The following is a 19,124-nucleotide window of genomic DNA, read 5'->3' as shown; positions in this document are numbered from 1 at the left end:
GACAGCTCAGAGTTGACAACCATCTTGGAGTGGGGTATGGTAGGGAAGAAGCTGGCTCTGAGACCCCAGTGTCAGAAGCTGGGGTCGGTCTGGGGCTCTGTTTCTCAAAGAGGAAGTTTGTTAAAAAAAAATATGCATCTTCGTCCCACCCAGGACCCCGTGAATCAGAATCTTGGGTATCTGTATTTTCAAGAAGCTCCCACCCACAAGGGGCTCTGGGCCTCCAGCAGGACTGGGCAGCTGCAGGGCAGGTCACCCTTTCAAGCTGGTTCCAGGTTCCCGATTCCCACGGTAGCGCTGATAGCAGTAACAGGACGTTAAACCCTCCAAGTGCTAAGTGCTCCGTACCACGTGGTGCTATTTCACGCTCCAAAGGAGCAAGTGCTCCGTTATCCCCATTCTACAGACGAGGACACTGAGAGAGGTTAATTGCCAGTCTTGCTCAAGGGTACAGCTAATAAGAAGTGGAGCTGAGAGTAAATCCTAAATAACTTTTTAAGAAACGATAATAATGTCAGCTAGTCTTTGTTGAGCATGTGCAACGTGCACTATTCTAAGCCATTTACGTGGGCTCGCTCATTTAAACGTCACAGCAACTCAAAAAGGTGGGTACTCTCGCCGTCACCGTTTCTCAGGTGAGGAAACAGAGGATCGGAGCGCTGTAGCCGGGAGCCACTTACTACTGTCTGGCGAGCCAGTGGTGGTACCCCCCCAAACCATACTGCCCCGCTCTGGGCGCTATGGCCTGGGGGCTGGTCTATGCCCGCCTCTCCACTTCGGACGGCACCCCCCGCCCCCACAGGCGTGAGGATGCCCTGAGCTGAGCGCAGGATCAGACATGCCCCGGCGTCACCCCCGCTCCTGGGCCCAGCAGGTGGCGCCCGAGGGGCTCCCCGGCGATGGCGTTCGCCGAAGGAAAGACCCGGGGCTGCCCAGGCTACTTCTGCCCGAGCTCCGAGCATCCTCCGGCGTGCGGGGCTTCTCCCGGGGGTCGAGGGCCTCGGGGAGCGGCGCCGACTGGTGGGAGGACGCGGGGTGTGAGGCCTCGCACTTAGATCCCGGGGTGGGCGTCAGGCGCTCCGGGCCGCGCCTGCCCGCCTTGCCCACCCTGGCCCAGCGGGCGGCGAGGAACCGGACAGGGCTGAGGCCGCAACTGCTGCCGCCCCTGCTCTGGGCCCGCGAGCCTCAGGAACCGGCGCCCTCGCGCCCCGGGCCTGGACCGTGCGAGGACCCCCGCAGGGGCTCCGCCAAGGAGGTCCCCGACTCCTTGAGCGCCCTCGTAGGAGAGCTCCTCCCCGGCCGGTTCCGAGAATTCCTGTGCCAGCTCGGAGTCCAGTGTACCCAGCAGACAAAGCCACCGAGTGAGGCCCTGCTGGACCTTCCAGGGGGCGGGGCAAGGGCGGGGCTGAGTAATTTCCGGCGGGGGGACGGTGTCCCACCACCTGGCATAGAATGATGCTAGTGTGCGGAGTAGGCCTGGTAACCACCCCTTGAGAGCAGGTCTACCATTGCCCCTACTGTACAGATGAGTAAACTGAGGCCCGAGGCCATACAACTAGGTAGAGCCTAGCAAGGACTGTCCCCAGGCGAAGGCTCATAGCTATTTCCACCTCCTCCTGGCTCCCAGCACCCTCAGCATCGCAACATCAACGGGGTGTATCAGAGCACTGCAGAAGTTCTCAGTGTCCCAGCGGCTCCTTCCTCCCAGACCTCCAGTAAGTGCCAGCGACCTGCTGCTGGGGACAGGGTTGTCATCAGTGCTCCGACAATGGGGAACCTTGATCACTCATGCCAGGTGTGGTCTATTTGTCTTCAAGGGACCAGTCATCACACTTCAAGAATAGTCTGAAGAAGATTTTGCTCCATCAGATACCTGCCCTGGGGCCCTTGAGGAGAGACCACTCACAATTTACCACAGTCAAGGCCAACCAGTGAGTTATGGGAGGGTGGGGGCAAGGGAGTGGAGAGAAAGAGCATTTCTTTCCTTCCTTTCTTTGCTCTGACTTTCACCCATGAATTTATCTATCTGTCCACCTATTCATCCATCTCTGTGTCCATCCATGAATCAGGTCTTCTCCCAACTTGTTCAAGAATCACCCATCAACATCTATGAATCCATCCACCCATGAATCAAGTCTGCTACCAACACATTCATAATTCATTCATGGATCCACACATATATTCATTCTCCCATTCACGGATCCACACATATATTCATTCTCCCATTCACCCTTCCACCCTTGCATACATCTCATCTCTGAGTTAGGTCTTTTACAACCTGTTCATGAATCTCTCCATTCATCCATCCATCCATCCACTCATGAACCAGGTCTCCTATTGATCCATTAACCCACCTAGCCATCCATCCACCCATCCATCCATCCATTTAACTAGTCATCCAGCTATTCACAAACTCCCAGAATTCTATCCATCTATCCATGAATCCAATAATCAATCATCTACCAATCTTTCCATCCACTTGTAAATCCAGGATACTATCCATCTCTAATCTAGTCATGAAGCCATCTACAGGTCTGCGTACTCATCTACATAATCATTCATCCACCCATACATCCATACATCTACCCATCCTCCTAAGATTCAGTCCTTCTATTACGACCTTTTCATTAATTCATCCATCAGTCCATCCATCCACCTGCCTTCAGACACCACAAATGGATCAGAGTAGGTGCCAGAAATGAAACACATCTGCCAACCTAGGAACTTTAAATCAATCAGGCCACTACTTCTCACAAGAAAGAATAAATAAAAGTATGGAACTCATTATCTCAGATGTGAGCAACAGCAGGGGTGGACACCACATTGTTTCACATTAAGGAGCTAATTCTTGAGCACCTTTCAGTGAGTGGGATTCCCTGGTAGGTCCTGCTGAGGACACCAGGGTGCCTTTGAACAGGCTCCAGCGGCCTTTGAGAGGGGAAGCTGAGGGTTCAGACCAGCACAGAGCTGGAGCGAGCCTTTGTCGGGTCCTGCAGCCAGCACTGAGCAGGCGTGCATAAGCAGACAACTGTTGGGTAACTAGGTCCCAATGCCTGTAGCCAGCACTGTCTTGGCCACCTCCTGGCTGCCTGGTTCTTCAGTGGGCTTATGAAAAGCATCCCTTCTGTGTCGACATGGACATAAAGATGTGGTCAGATAAATGGAGGCAGTATGTCAATATGCATATACTTAAGGTCAAATATGGCATTTCTAAATAACAGAGCCATGGATGGATCAAGCCGGCCGTCCTACAGCCCTACCCTGGAGGCTGAACTAATGACAGTAAATAAATGACAGTAAGTTAATGACAGTAGCAATAACAGATACGTTTTACTGGTACTTTACCAATATCAGATTCCTTACCTTGTCCTGGACGCCTCACGTGTTACTTGCTGCTCACCAAACTCTTATAAGGAAGCTATTCTCATGCCTATAACACACAGGACATAATTTAAAGGGCAAAAAAGCAAAATGGAGAGGGCAGTCTGCTCCAGGCCACATGGCTGGGAAGGAGCATAATTGAAATCGATGATTATGAGAACAGCTCCCGGTCAGAGATGTTTACTCCTGGCCCCGCAGACCCTGGGCAACGTGCACCGAAGTCCCTTTCATCTCTTCGCCGCCCTGTACAGTGGGCACAGTGATGATCCCCATTTTTCAGACAAAGAAGCTGAGGCTCAAAAGAGTTAGACTTGACCCAGGACCGCCTGACTCCTGAATTCATATCCTTATTCTCGCTGCTGGATTGCTTGACGTGTGAGTGCCCGCTCTGGAACCAGGATTTAAATCTCAGCTCTACTTCTAAACAGCTGTGTGACCTTGGGCAAGTTGCAAAAAACAAAAAAAAACAAAAAAAAAAACAAAAAAACAAAAAACCCAACTCTGTGCCTCAGTTTCCTCATCTGTAAAATGGGAATAATCATCATGTTTCCCAGGTGGTGTGGATTTCGTGGGCTGATGCCTGTCACGCACTTGATCCACTGCCTGGTGGGCAGGACGTGCTCAGGAAACACTATGGTTGTCAGGGTCTCACAGCGAGCTCCGGGCTGGCGAATGTGTGTGGTCAGGGTGGCGTGGGGCGCTGGGGGCTCAGGCCCTGGTCCTCCCCTGCCCCTCTTGCTTCTCTCAGCAGGCCCCACTCTACACAGGGTCCCAAGCTCAAGGCTGTGCTCACCCACAACTCCTCGGGGGAAGGCTCAGGCCACCGCAGGCGGTGTTGCCCTTTCCGAGTGCGGTTTGCTGATGAGACACTGAGGGATGCAGCACTCCGCTACTGGGAGCGCAGCTGTGCAGGTGAGCAGACAGGATGGGAGCCCTGGACTCCAGAAAGTTCCAGCCTGGACAGCAGAGGCCATGGACCTGGGTCCTGGGAGTTAGGGGCTGGCCTGCAAAGGCCAAGAGGCAGCTGACCCTGCAGAGGGGACATCTGAACTGGCCTTTTAACAGAAGCCATTAAGGTGACCTCCAAGGACTAAGTAGAGGGTCTGAGGTCCAACAGAGTTGTCCCAAGGCGGGTGGCACCAGGGAGAACAGTGGCTGCCCAGGCCTGGCCACCACGGAAGGACTTCTTGCTGCCAAGGGTTCCCACACGCCCTGTCTGCCCACCTTGGAACCAGCACCACAGCCTGCAGACCCCTCGTCTGGCCCCGAACATGGCCTCCAGGGGCTGGAGGAGGTAGGAAGGCACCAGAAGCATCTTTTTCCCACATCCATGAAGGCAGGCCTCCGGGGCCTAGCTGAGAAGGTGCCCAGAAAGTTTCAGAAGATCACACCTCTACGGAAGGCCAATGCTGCCTGGTCCAGACAAGCAGCTGGAAACCAACCACCAGGCCCAGAGTCTCAGGCAGAACCTGGCTCTTGGCAATTTGGGGACAGATACGATAGTGTCCATTTTGGCAGGGCTTCCAGTGTCTTCTGAAGTGGCCGTGGAGAGTCAGGCCGGAGGAATACCTGTCCTTGCTCTGGTATGACCTTTACCAGGGCCCCTTTCCCCAGCTGCTCGGTCCCTTCTCTTCTCAGGAGTCCAACAGCCACATCTATTTGTTAAGCACTGACTGTGTGCACTTTCAGGGAACGGCTGCCCCAAAGCCTCCCTGGGGGTAAAGCCCTCAAAATGCAGGACCTTGGCCAGACCCAGCCCCCTTCGGGCCACAGGAAGTTGGAGGTGAAGGCTGCAGTTGTGTCCAGCTTCTAGTTGTTCGATGGGGAAGCCAAGGCCCTGAGAGCAGATGACACAGCAACCAAGAAAGAAGCCACAGAGTCCCCAGGCCACCCCTGGAGATCCAAGGAAATGGGGCACTGGAGAAAGTTGCTTGCAAATGGCAGTTGGGTAGAACGGGAGACTGGGTACAGGGGCTGGGTTATAGCCCAGGGCACCCGCGCGGGGCTCGGACGGCTGCTTCTCAGTCCTTTCCACCTGGGGAGTCTGGGGTTCCTGGCCAGCTGGAGGGGCAGCTCTTGGACACGAAAGGCTCCCATCCCCAGCTACCCCTTCTAACTACATAGGATTCTCAGCACTGTCTCTTAGATTTCCTGGGTGGAGTGATTGGCCTTCCCACTGTGGGAAAGGCAGCCCATTTGGGGCTGGAGCAGGAGTAGGTGTGGGGGGGGGGCGGGGGCACAGCTTGGGTAATAAAGGCGGAAACAGTCATGCAGGATAGTTTTAAAACCCCAGCCTTCACTAGAGGCAGCCAGAAGGCACTAGGGAGCCTTGGGTTGCCATGGAGACGGGGCTCTGCCCGGTCTTGCCTGCCAGAGGGAGGAGGGGAGAGTGGGGGGGGCGCCCCAACCTGGGTAGAGAACTCACAGTGGCCCTCTCTCCTCCAGCACAGCAGGGTGTCACCAAGAACAGGACAGCCAACCGGTCAGGGCCAGCGGCATCAGAGCGGGTGTTAGGGAGTGTCGGGAGATGGCTGGAGAGTTTGCCCAAAGCCCTGTACCCCGGAGCCAAGGAGGAGACCGTGGACAACTCATTCACCTGGGACTTCCCTGGCCTGTGAGGCTTTGGGGAAGGGGACAGGATTCATGCATCTCCCCACACTGTAAACCCCCCTGTCCAGCAGTGGTCTGGGTCCTTGAGGGACCCAGGGACCCTGAGTCCCAGGATCTCATGAGTTCCTGTCCCCCTCAGGTCCACCCAGGAGCTGAAGGGCCACCTCTCTGAGGACACCTCCATGAACAGCAGCCTGCCCTTCATCCCTAGGGCCACCATCCCGAGGCAGCGGGGGGACCTCAAAACCTTCCTGGAGCAGGTGGGCAAATCACCCTGTTCCTGGAGCCAGAAGCTGGTAAGCAACTGCTGGCAGCTGGCCACCAGGAGCTCTCCTTGCCCAGTGGTGGGTGCCTAGTGGGGTGGCCCAGGGCTCCGGGTAAACCCCACTGTGTGCTCAGCTCAGGGGTGGACTGTAGGGCTGGGCTGCCTGGGTTCAGATCCCAGCTCCTTACTTGCAAACAGTGGGGTCTTTTTGCATATCAGTTTCCGAATCTGTAAAATGGGGCTGACTGCAGTGATTTGCCTCCCCGGGCTGCAGTGTAGAATCCCTCTGGGCCCAGGGAACCCCATCTCCTGCCCAGAGGCCCCCTGCATCACCCAGCTGGTCCTCATTCTCACTCTAGGAGTCCTTCCTGCCCAGCCTGGTGTTGCACACTGTCCTGAAACGAGGCCACCCTAAGGGGTACCAGCTCCTTCTGCCTTCCGCAACATCTCATTGTGCTCAGAGATAAATGGCCACTGGAACCCAAGCCCAGGCGTGGACATGGGCCAGGAGTGAGGAGAGGATTTCCCTGCCCTGCAAATAAACACACATCCCAGGTGGCTGGAACCTGCTGCCAGGTCTCACCCTACAGGCTTCTCCAGGTGCTTGGCTGCTGGTCTTGAGGGATGGGGCAGGAGTCCTGGACCAAGGGGGAGGGAAGGGGTGGAGTCACAGCTGGGATGGGGCTGAGGGCTGGGGGCAAGGTGTCTTCAAGGGTCAGGCTTGTTCCAAATGAGCCCCTCTTCTGGGAGGTGGAGACTGCCACATACCTCAAACTTGGGACCAAGCCTCTGTCAACCTAGATCAGCCCACACCTGAAACAGGTGCCTGCCCTGACCACTCCCCCCTCCCTGACCCCAGCCTCCATCTTTGACTGGAGCCAAAGGCAGTCTGCTGACCACCTCTATGGGGTGAGGGCATCCAGACTCTGGCTGACGGGGCAAACATTTGTCTTATGTGTTCCCCAGGTCAGGTTCTCACCATCTGGTCCCTGGAGGGCAAACATCTGGGTGGGCAGAGGCCAGATGTTTCTCTCTTAGTGGCAGGAAAAGGTAGGAAGGCACTAGGAGCATCCTTTCCCAATATCCATGAAGGCAGACCTTAGGGGCCCAGCTGAGGAGGTGCCCAAGAAGTTCCAGACGATCACACCTCCACAGAAGGCGGGCCCTGGCTGGTCTAGCAAAGCAGCAGTGTTCTGAGCCACATAGGAGAGGGTGAAAGACAAGATGGTGGGAACTGCCTTGGAGGTTATCTGACCGCTGCACTGACCCAGCAGTGCCACCCCGCTTCGCCTGTCTGCCAGGTTAGGCCCTGCCACACACCTGCACTCCAACTGCTGGGCAAAGTTTGAGCTCCCTCCCCTCTCTTCTTGAAGCAGTGCTTGGGCACCAACCCCTGGCCAAATCCCGGATCGAGTTCTTTATCGCCACCTCCTGGCCAGCGAGAAAACAGCCACGGAATCCACAGCTAAACGCTGTGTTAAGGGATGGCTGGGATTGGGCTGGACAGGCAGTGGGGATTTTAGGACCAAGACGGGTTGTGGATGGGGGAGGCCTGTTTTGAAGGGGTGCTCTGGCTCCAAAAGAAAGGCCACAGGGGAGTGGGATGGGGCTGTGTTGCCACCCCTCTTCACTGGGGACTGTAGTGGGATTCCAAACCCTGGATGACCTCTCCTCTCCATCCCATTTCTCAACTTTCACTATCCCTCCTCCCCAGTATTTCTATTTCCTGAAAAGTCTGTGGGTCCCAGAGGAGGCCTGATTCTACTGCACCTCCTCCCCGTGGCCTTGCACAGCCCATGTCGCCCTCTCCGAGCCTCAGTTTCCCTGGCAAGGCCGCGGCCACCCCAAGCCGGCCACCGGCTGCAGCGCCGCGCTGCGCCCACACGGGGGCAGTGTTGGCCTGGCTTTGGTGCCGCCCGGCGCGGCTGAAACTTCTCCGCCTCTTGCTAAAGGGTTGGAAACTTTTCCCCTCGCGCCGCCCTCGCGCCTCCCTCCCCGCGCCGCGCGGCCTCCTTCCACCTGCCTGAGTTCGAGGCCGGACCGCGCGAGGATGGGGGCGTGCCTCCCCCAGCCCCTAATTTCTCTTTCTCGCCTTTTTGTTGTTGTTAAACCAAAAAACTACTAAGCTTGCGACAGCGCCGTCAGCCACGAGCACTGGGAATGGAGTCCCGCGTGCAAGGCACAGGGCGCGGATGGGGGGGGGGGGGGGGCGGGCAGCCCTGCGGCATCTGGGACCCCAAAGCAGGACGGCCAGGGCGCGGCCCTACAGCGTCCCTGTACTTCCCGGCCGGCGGGGTCCGTGTGGGGACTCCGCGGGCCGCCACGTGGGTCCGGCACCCCGGCTTCTCGGGGACCCCTCCCCTGCCCGCCGCCCCGTCTCACCAGCCTCCCTTCCGCTCGCATCGCCCCCCTCGCCCCCGCCCTTCATTTCTTCTCGCCTCTCCCCGTCCTCTTCCTTCTTCTCCCTCCGGTCGCCCTCTTCCTCCTTGACAAACGTGGATTCTGTGTCAAGAGGACCCTGAGCAGCAGCTCGGAGCCTCACCTCCCGCCACTCACAGCGGAAACACACGGACATACAGGGACAGCCGCAGACAGGCGCCCGGTGACGCGCCCCGCACACACCACATACACACAAGTCAGACACACACCACGCAGGCACACACCCAACACACCACACAGACCAGAGGAACACACAGCACACAGATGCACACCATGTAAAGATGCGCCACAGACACAAGCCCCCAGATACCCCCCGACACGCACCACAAACACACCCACACCCGTACAGAGACCCACACCACAGCACTTAGAAACAGCACATACTCACAGAGGACGCACACATACCCTCCCACTGTTAGGGTCTCCTAGCGACCCCAGCCTCCCCATTCCGGGTCCACTTGTTGGCTCAGAGGCAACCCCCATCCCGTCTGTAGATCTTTCCAACATGCCCCTGCTCCCAGCAGGCAGAGCTTGAACTTGAACGTGGGGGACAGAGGGAGGGAGGGGTGGGAGGGAGAGCTGCAGGGAGCGCCTGGACCCCTCCCCAGGGTCCCCAGCAGGGTCCTTTTTGCTGGTACATTTCCACTCAGGGCTGGTAGGTGGCCTGTCCCTCCTGGGCTCCTGGGAGCAGTGCAGCTGGAAGGCCGAGGAAGTGGCTGTGGCTGGAGCTGGTTGCCCCAGCTTTTGCTCCCCACAGTCCCAGACCCCCTGAATCTCTGGGGGGCAAGGCAGGTGTACCCCACCACGGGTCTCTTCCACTTCTTGTCTGCCTTCTCATTCTGAGCAATGGTAACCCTCACCCCATTTCACCCCCACCCCCATCCCACCCTGGCCCTTGGGCAGACTTGTGCCAAACCAGGGTTGGGGGCAGTGGGAGTTGGGTTTGGTTTGGGGTGGTGGAGAGGGAGCAATGACTCCCATTCAGGACAAAAGGAAGTGATGGGAGAGGGAGAAATTCACTGCTCTTTTCTCTTGAGCGCTCCCCCATCTCATAGGGCCTCTCCACCTGAGAGGGCATCTCTTTAGCCCCTCTGCAGGGGAGACTGAGGCCCAGAGAAGTTAGGGGCTCTCGCCCAGGCCATGCCAACCGCAGGAGCTGGATCTGGGACCAGATCCATACGTGTCCTAGGCCAGGACCCAGCCTTCAGCCACACACAGAGGCATTCTCTCAGAAGAACAGCCATTCACTGTTGGGAAACAGAGGCCCAGAGAGGTTCATTTCTTTTTCAGTGTCACTTAGTTTTCAAGTGTTGGAGTCAGGATTCAAATTCAGCAGGAAGAGATGCCAACAGACAATCCTGGGGCTCCCCCTCCTCAGGGCAAGCAGGGTGGCCTGGAAGATGCTTCCTGCCCCTTCCCCCGCCCTCCGCCCCCACCCCCTACCTGGGGCACCCTGGAAGCAGGGAGAACCAGGGCAGGGTCTGGGAGGGAGAGAGGTGTATTCGGGGAGGATGTGGAGACTGGCACAGAAAAGGACAGGAGCGAAGGGTCTTGTGAGCCAGAAGCCTCCAGAATTCCTCAGAGGGCGGGGCTGGACCCATGGGGAGCGAGAAAGGCAGCCCCAATGCCAGTCGGGGCCTGGCCTGAGAGGGGGCCAGAGACCCGATGGTGCTGGGTAACCAGAGCAAGCCGGCCCCGCACGGGGCTCCAGGGACATGAGCTGCCCTGGCGGCTCATTCACTTTCATTCTGCAGGCAGTTACTTGAGCACCTACTGTGTGCCACACACATGCTGGGCCCTGGGTGCACGGTGGGCACCAGCCTGCCCTCAGGAGGCTACAGTCTGGTGGGGGACATGGATGGACTCAAATGGGCAATTCACAGTGATAAGTGCTCTGATGGGAGACCCGGGCTCTGGGATGGGGGGCTAACCCAGTGTTCAGGGCATGGGGTGGACACCTGGGCCTTGGATGACAGTGAGGTGAGGGTGTTGTTAGACCCAGATGGGAAAAGGAGCCCAGGAAGGGGGGTAACTGTTACAGTCCCTGCAGCAAGGCTGCTGCCATGATTCTCAGCACGGGCCGGGGGAGCCAAGGGGCCCAGGGGGCTGTTGACACGGCAGGGGGAGAGGCCAGTGTTCCCCTAGCCCAGAACACACACACGCACACACACACACACACACACACCCTGTGCCCTAGCCATGAGAGGGGATACCCCCTGCTCATTCCAGGCCCTCGGCCTTTGTGCCGGTTATCTAAGTTCCCCCTCCCCCACCATGGCCTCCCTTTCCCTGACATTTCTGCCTTTTGGGGTCCTGTTGTCAGTCCCTCCCAAATATGCCCTGAGTGATAGATGGGCTGCACCTTCCGGTGGCTCCTGCCGAAGACCATCAAACTCCTCCATGGAGACAACACATGCTGCCACCTCCAGACAGCCCCACAAGCCTCAACACTTCCCTGTAAACAGCCTTAGGAAAGTGGTGACACTGTGTTCACTGTGCCATTTGGGCTCATCATAGCCAGCCTCGGATGCTGGGTGGGGCCCGAGCCAGAAGCAGAGTTCGGTTGGACCCAGCAAATTGGGCTCTGGAACCCTCTTGAATAGTGGCACTTGGACCCAAAGAGCCAGGGGCTGCTCATCTGCTGTCTCCCATCATGAGGCCTTGGGGACCCTTAATGACTCACCCACCAGGGTTTCCTGGGTTTATTGTCTGCACCTGGCAGCCCTGGGGATTGTGGTGACACCCGCAAGCTCCCGGGGAGCCCCCGTCTGGGCTCTGGGCTGACTTCCAGCTCTCCCAGCTGCAGAGCCCAGCAAACCCCAAAGAATCTTCTCCCAGGAACCTACTGGCCCAGGCAGTCCGAGACCTAGCCTGTGCTCTCCTGGGGAAGATGCCTCCCCAGGCTGGGTCTGGCCCTGAGTACCTTCTAACAGTCCATAGCCAGCTTGTAGTGTTAACGAGGGCGACAGGAACCCACATGAGCACGACAGACCCAGGTCCTGACCTCCTGGAGCTTGGAGTCCAGCTGGGAGTCACAGAGGCATTGTGACTAAGGCTACCGAGCAGGTCCTCATGCAGACACTTGTCCAAAGGCCGTCATGCTCCAAGCTCACTTATCCATACAGGAGGACACAGCTCTGTGAGGTAGGCAGGCCCTTAGCTCCACATTAGAGATGAAGAAACCAGGGCACAGAGAGGTTAAGTCACTTTCCCAAGGTCACACAGCTGAGCAGCAGATAAGACATCAGTGATAATAAGCTGTGATGAAGGAAGGACAGGCAGGTGTACAGAGGAGCACAGGGTGTCTGCTTCCTCTGAGGCAGGGGTCTCCTCCTCCAGAAAGCTGGCCCAGATTTCCTCCAGCCCAGAGGGCAAGGCCAAGGGGGGCAGAGCTGGAGCCAGTGTCCACAGGCTGCCTACCTATGGTAAACTCTACCCCTACCTTAGTTCTGTTCCTTCTCCTCCAGTCACAGACACATTTATTGAGCACCTACTGTGTACCAGGCTCGGCAAACAAGACTGTCAGCACTCTGCCTCAGGGAGCCCACACCTTGGTCAGAGAGATAGGAACGGGGCTGGCCTCACAAGTGTGTGACCCCTGCGGTCAGTCACATGGGGCCTCACCCAGGAGGGCCCTCCACTCGGCTTAAATCTCTGTGGCTCCCATCGAGATTCTGAATCAGTTTTGTGCAAAGGGACCTACGTTTTCATTTTGCCCTGGGCCCTTGCAAGTTGTGTAGCTGGGCCTGGACACAGCTATTAAACTGTGGCAAATGCTGGGCGGGGCTGTAGGGAGGGCTGGCAGGCAGTCCGGGAGGCTTCTTGGAGGAGGCAGTAACAGATTGGCCTAGGCCTGGGCTTTGTCCTGATCCCACATCCTGTCACGGGTCCCCGGATCCCACAGGGCAGCTCCCTGGGAGCTGGGTCAGCATCACACAGGAGGTCAGGAACAGCAAAGCTCCAAGGGGACCTTACAAATACCCCTGCGTGTCTGTTTGGACTAGATAACGCGCGGGCGCAGCATCGGTAGGCACACGCCTCCGGAAACCAGAGAGGAGAAAGCCCCGCCCAGTCGGCCCCCACCGGCCCTGGCCCCTCCCACTAGGTAACCTGTTCCCTGGGCACCACCAGAGTTGTTCTGTACCATACGAGGAAGTGCGTACGAGCGTGTATTTTTGCATTGTGATGCTGATTTGTGTGTGGGGGGGATGTCAATCTTGTACACATTCTGTATTGCACACACTTCCTGCTCTTAGCGTTCCCACTTGACAGCCTAGCTGGGAAATCACAGAAGGCTCTTTCAAGGTCATTTAATTGCATAGATGGAGAAACGGGGACCCAGAGTGTCCCAGCAAGTGTGGGTGTTCTGGTGGCCCACGCACGGCTCCTGGCCTTGGCAGAGAGGCTGTTGGTCCTTCCACGTGCTCATGCGCACCCAGGCCTCCCTGACAGCCTCTCTCCTGTCCTAATTGCAAGGACTGCTGTGGAGGGAGCCAAATCTCTATGCTGTGAAGGAGGTACTGGGATGATCCGTATTTCTATGTGAGGCTCAGAGAGGTGCAGGTACCGTCCTAGGGTCACACAGCTGAACAAAGGTTGGAATCAGCAAAGCTGCACTGCCTCCCAGAACAGGTTCACATTTCCCGGGGAGAGGGAACTGCCCCCTGCCATATACTGACAACCTCCCGATGCCAGATGGGGCAGCTCCAACTTCAGCAGGTGAGAATTGGCCAAAGGACCCTTCCAACCCGACAGCCACCAGGATGGAGCTGGCAGGAGTCCCAGCCAGGCCTGGAGGGCGGGGCCGGGCCAGGTGGCCTGCTGGGGGCTGGGGCAGGTGTGGGTACCTGGCCCCCAGGCCCCAGCTGCACCGAGGTTCCTGGCACGCGCCCCTGGGCAGCTTGTGCCTGTCGCCAGAGAGGGCTGGCGTCAGCTGGCTGCATGTGCCTGGGGCAGCGATTCAACATTTGGGTTCAAAGCGTTATTTTTATTGTGTTTTGTTTATTCAAGGCTCGCCTTTGAAATATGTTTTGATGCCTCCCCATCCCAGAGAAGGGAGCTGGTTTGGTTGCATCGTACAGCCTTGACTCCGCCTTAAAAATAATTCCCCTGGAGTTGGGTGCTCATTGTCCCTGAGCACACGTGGCCCCCCAAAGTGTGGGTGTCTGTGGTGGGTCTGCCCTGGTCAAGCAGGGGCAGGCAACAGGCAGCCCCTCAGAAGCTGTGTGAAGACCTCCAAGCACTGGGGGTGCCGTCCATGCTGGCACAAGGAGGCTCAACTTTGGGGGGTCATGAGGCCTTCGGACAAAAGCTAAGGACTTTATCTGTCCAGAAAAATGTACCAGCACACCAAGCTTTGCAGTCAATTCTAGGAGCTTCTAGAACCTCCTGAGGCCTATCCACAGACCCCTCCCTCCAGTTTAGAGCCTGTTCCTGAAGGAATCCCACAGTCAGCCTTTTTGGAATAATAAATAATCATCTTAGTAGCTAAAACTGAGCACTTACTGTGTTTCCAGGGCTGTGGTGTGGGGTTTCTCAGATCAATTCCTTTATGCCCCATAATTGAGGCACAGACAGCTTGGGTCACTCACCCAAGGTCACATAGCTGGTAAGTGGCTGAGTGATGGAAGCCCCACCAGTGCAGCCCAGTCTTTACTCTTAACCTAGCACGTGTGCACAGGCTCGGTGTCTGGCCCCTTGGTAAACTGAGGGTTAGGCCCTGGGAGTGGGGCAAGGGGGACCCCTAGGTCTGGCTAAGCTTGGTGACTGGGGTCCAGCCCTTGTGAGAATCATATAAGACCCACCTGGGGACTCCCCTGGCTCAGGGCTAGCATGGGGGCACCACCTGGGGAGCTGAGGTTACTGGGGGTGAAGGAAGTGAAGTGCAGACACCGTCTAGCCCAGGCTCCTCCTCCCTCCATCTCCCTCTCCTTTCTGTGTCCTTCTTCCTCCCCTCTGCCTCCCTCCCTTTTCTCTACTCCTCTTCCTCCCTCTCCCTTCTCCCCCCTCCCCGCCCCCATCCACAAACAAGGCGAAGACTTGCTCATGCCCACAAGCACCTGTGCATCTTAGGGTAGAAACTGCTCAACCCCTTACACAGCACACTTCCGAGAAGCCCAAACCACGTCTGGGGGAGCCACTGATCCCACTCAGTTTGCACATTGGCTAAGCCCCCAGCCCAGGCCAGGCTGCCCAATCCCGGCCTCGGCCTCGTGCGGCCCCTCCCTCCTTCCCCAGTGCAGGGAGGACAGGGTAGGGCCTCCATGGGCCTTCCAGGCTGGGATTTTCAGCGTTTGTGGAGTTAAGACCCTAATACTATTTTCCAACAGCTTTTGGTGGTTTAATAGAATTGAGGGTAAATCTAACTTGCAAATTTTCCCTTTTGATCTCCCTCTTTTTTCTTTTAGTAGCTCAACAGAGCTGGGTTTAGAACAGGACTGGAGACAGCTCCCTTCTCAATCCTGCTCCCAGCCAGGGTACTCCTGAGATTTGAAGTCCTGGCGTGCTACTGAGGTGGTTGCCAACTTTCATTCCCTGCTGCCCCCGCCTCCTCTCCCCTGCCTCAGCACTGACCTGGCCCAGGTAGAACAGGACTGGAGACAGCTCCCTTCTCAATCCTGCTCCCAGCCAGGGTTCTCCTGAGATTTGAAGTCCTGGTGTGCTACTGAGGTGGTTGCCAACTTTCATTCCCTGCTGCCCCCGCCTCCTCTCCCCTGCCTCAGCACTGACCTGGCCCAGGCAGGCTTCTCCAAACCCCAGGGACACACACCTTTCTGCCTTCTCCCAGGCTCCCCTCCTCTGCAGCAGGCTTCTGGCTTCATTAAGCTCCTAAGCCAAACCCTTTCATGCCCCCAGGGCCTTTGCACGTACTTTCCCCTCTGCCTGAAATGCTCTTCCCACTAGCTCCACTGACTCCTATTTAACATCAGGTCTCAGCTTCAATTTCTCCTCCTCGGGGAAGCCCTCCTGGATCCAAATTGAACAATGGTAATGTTACCGGTGCACAGAGGACTATTCTCAGCAGAACCGGAGCTCCGGAAGCACAGGGACTGAACAGGCCCCCAACACAGAGCCTGCCACATGGGAGGATTTCAATAAATGCTGGACAAGGGGCTCCCTGCTGTGTTCTGGGCCTCAGTTTCCCTGCCTGAAGGAGAGAGGGCAGGTCACACTCCTGCGCTTGCCACGTGATGATTCTCCGGTGCTCCCTCTGGGTTTCTGGCAAGGATCACACTCATTTCACGGTATTTGACTTCCTTGATTATCTGATTTTCCAGGGAGGAATTTTAAATCTCTGGGTTGGGGTGGCATCTGCCTGATACCCGGGTACCCATCCCATCCCACCTGGCTGAGTGCACCTGACAACCTGGGGAGGCCCATTAAAACTGCCCCTTCTTGGCAGTTAAGCACCCCCCACCCCCAACCCCGGCACAGAGAAGCCCTGTCAGGCTCCATAGCTGTGTGTTGTTAGGCCCGAGGCGGGGATACTGGTGGTGGCAGGACTGCTCTCTGTGGCCAAAGCTATCAAACTCCTTCATGCCCCCAGGGTTCAAACTCTGACAGTCATTTCCTGTGAGACTGAGGCTTACCATGCATCCCTCTCTGTGCCTCAGTCCCTCAGCTACATACTGGATGTAATAAGGGTAGGTCGCAGCTGGGGTCCTTGTGTTGGCTGGGTGGTTCCCTGCCTGGGCTGTTGGGGATAAGAGGCTCGACTTTTCTCATCCCAGAGGCAGCAGCTAAGCTTCAAGTCTTTGGAGCCAAAAAAAAAAAAAAAAAAAAAAAAAAAACCCAGGTCCATACCCAGCTCTGCTACTTATCTGGCTGTGTGGCCTCCTAGGGACAAGGTTTTCCCATCTGTAAAATGGGGCGATAGGTACACCAGCCTCTGAGGGTAGCTGCCCGCCAAGGTGAGCCCTGGCTCCCTGCTGGGATCTCAGCGTCTAATCACTAGGGAATCTTCCCAGAACACTTCTCCCCAGGAAGGTCCGGTGCCAGGGCTTCCTGAGCACGGTGGAGGGCAGCTGGGGAAACCGAGGCACAGAGAAGGGCAGAACAGGTCTGAGGTCGCACAGCCCGGCCAGGATAGAGGTTGTCCCTGCCGGGACGAGCCGCACAGGCTTCTCTGGCCGCTAGGCCCTGTAGGGACAAGCCCAGCAGGGACGTGCAGGGCCTCCCCAAGGTCCCTGCTGGCCGAGCCGCGGGATGAAAGGGGAATCTGCCCAAACCTGCCTCCCTCCGGGCTCGCCCGCCCCTTCCGCAACCGGTTCAGGCTGGGGCGGCGGGCTTTGATGTAGGCGGAGGAGCAGCGGCCCCCGCGCCCAGCCGGCTCGGCTCGGAGCCTCCGGGAGGCCGACTTGAAAGGGCAGCCAGGGGCCCCGCCCTGTCTTCCCGGGACCGCCCGGGACCGCCCGGAGGAAGGGAGGAGGCTGGAGGTGGGGTGGGGGTGCGGAGCGAGGGAGCGGGTTGTCCTCGGCGTTCAAGGCCCTGTCGGCGGTTGCCCTGCCTGCGCCCCTGGTTGCGAGGCTCCCACGCAACCCCTGGGCTAGACAGAGTGGTTCCCAGGTATTGGCCTGTCTCGGGCCTTAGCGCGGGCTGTTCCTCCTGCCTAAAAGGCCCTTCCCACCTTTTCCTGCCAGGCTTCAGGGTCAGCTCCTCATTTGGGGCTCTATCTCTTCCCAGAACCGCGCCCCAATCCCTTCCAGGTGCCCTCCTCCCGGTCCCCTGCTGCAGCGCCCCCAGTGGCGGCCCAGGCTCTGGCTATGAGCTCCAGGATGGCATCCCTGCATCCCCAGCCTGATGGGCTGTGGGCAGGTGCTTGGGGAACGGGGAGAAGGAATCTTTCAGTAACAGCAGTCATGATGATAAGCCTTAGGGGCCGGCGGTCTGGGGTGGAGGAGGAGGGGGCGCAGAGAGAATTCCAGGCTCCTAGAGCACATCCCAGGTTCGTGGTATACCGTGTCCTATCTTCCAATTACAAAACTGGGTGGCCTTCCTCCCCCCTCCAGCCCGGGCCTTGCCCTCACTGCAGAGGGGCTCAACCACTGACAGCCCCGCCAGACTCCTGACTCCCTGCCCCAGGGTCCTATGATGCCTCATACCTGCCTCCTTGAACCCTCTCCTCTGCCGGCCCAGCTGATTTCCCCCACCTTTCTCTCCCAGCACCCCCAGAGTGGCAGGCTGGGGTTGGAGTTTTAGTTCCAGGCTGCAGATGGGGGACGCTGAGGCCCACAGAAGGGTCCAGATCCCAGAGCTGGCGTGACAGACCTGGCAGCGCTAGGCCTCGGGAAAGAGAGGGGCCTCTCTCAGGCTACATTCAAACCTAGGACTACCTTCACTCAAGGCCTCCTGGGAGGCTGAGAGGGTCCAGGCACCATCCTTTCGGGAGGTTTCCATATATTAAACACAGGAACAAATTGGCTGCAAGCCTCAAGATAGGTTTCAATGTTATGTCTCAAGAATTGATGTTTATTTTATTCTTTTTTGGGGGGGAGTTAATTAGGTTATTCATTTATTTATTTATTTTTTTAATGGAGGTACGTACTAGGGATTGAACCCAGGACCTCATGCATGCTAGGCATGCATTCTACTACTGAACTATACCCTCCCCAAGAGACCTGATGTTTAGATGCATACACAGCACCATATAACTGGCTGTACGTGCACACAAATCCAAGGGCAGCCCTGAAAAGGGCCCTCAGGAGGCGGAGGGGGGCGGTTAGTGGGCTGTGGGGTGGATGCGCTGCCCGCAGGAGCTGCGGCCTGGGTGGGCCAAACCAGATGTGAGCTTCAGCCTCCCCTCCCCACCAGCTCCAGCTTTCTGCCTCCCCAGGGTGTTGGGTATTCTGTCTGCAGCCCCCTGCCACCACGCCCACTGCCCCCCCCACCACCCCACACCAAGCCTGCTCTCTGCTGGGTTAGGCAGAGGGGAGAGGAAATGGAGAGCTCACCCCAGGGGCAGGAGACCTGACCGCTGCCTGGGCCAAAGCCCTCAGCCTGCTTTCTTATCTTTCCTGGGGATTTGGACTAATTCTCCTACTTCCTTCCTTTAATATATGTTTGCTGATCACTTATTTTGTGCTAACCCTGAGCTAAGTACTGTGGATACCTCTGTGGACAAGAGAGATTCATCATTTAGTGGGGGAAACAGACACGGATCCAATAGACTCAGTAATACAGGCTATGATGATGGAACTACAGACAGTTTAGTGAAAAGGCTCTAACCCAGAGATCAGGGAAGGCTTCCTGGAGGAAGTGGCACGACTGAATTGAAAGCAAAAGCCAGGGCAGGTGAGAGTGAGTGGTAGGAAGGGCAGAGTAGGGAGGCAGAGGGAACAGTGCGTGGGCTGGATTGTGTGAGAGGGAGAGAGAGGAAGGACTTTCTGGAGGAGGGAAGAGAACCTAAGTGTAGCAGAGGCCAGCGGGTAGC

The 19,124-nt window shown here is 57.4% G+C and overlaps 1 protein-coding gene across 1 annotated transcript; it reads left to right on the top strand.

Annotated features, from left to right (window-relative positions):
• The first annotated feature begins 838 nt into the window (after positions 1 to 838).
• Positions 839 to 6,826, top strand: C4H9orf50 (chromosome 4 C9orf50 homolog). The gene is made up of 7 exons (XM_074363181.1): positions 839 to 1,409; positions 1,601 to 1,715; positions 1,818 to 1,931; positions 4,133 to 4,293; positions 5,827 to 5,995; positions 6,131 to 6,287; positions 6,616 to 6,826. The coding sequence occupies exons 1-7, from the start codon at positions 839 to 841 to the stop codon at positions 6,721 to 6,723; spliced, it is 1,395 nt and encodes a 464-aa protein (XP_074219282.1). The 3' UTR covers positions 6,724 to 6,826.
• Positions 6,827 to 19,124: the final 12,298 nt, after the last annotated feature.

This window comes from Camelus bactrianus, chromosome 4, assembly GCF_048773025.1.
Source record: "Camelus bactrianus isolate YW-2024 breed Bactrian camel chromosome 4, ASM4877302v1, whole genome shotgun sequence".
NCBI classification, from domain to species: Eukaryota; Metazoa; Chordata; class Mammalia; order Artiodactyla; family Camelidae; genus Camelus; species Camelus bactrianus.
The sequence above is the reverse complement of the archived record's forward strand: the minus strand, read 5'-3'. Positions and strand labels throughout refer to the sequence as shown.

What these genes read in the sequence shown, in the direction of transcription:
- C4H9orf50 (XM_074363181.1), top strand. Translation starts at nt 839, where the DNA reads ATGCCCCGGCGTCACCCCCGCTCCTGGGCCCAGCAGGTGGCGCCCGAG. An exon ending in CGGGGCAAGGGCGGGGCTGA is followed by an intron (nt 1,410 to 1,600) that starts GTAATTTCCGGC and finishes GAAGGCTCATAG; the next exon opens with CTATTTCCACCTCCTCCTGG. An exon ending in TCCTTCCTCCCAGACCTCCA is followed by an intron (nt 1,716 to 1,817) that starts GTAAGTGCCAGC and finishes TTTGTCTTCAAG; the next exon opens with GGACCAGTCATCACACTTCA.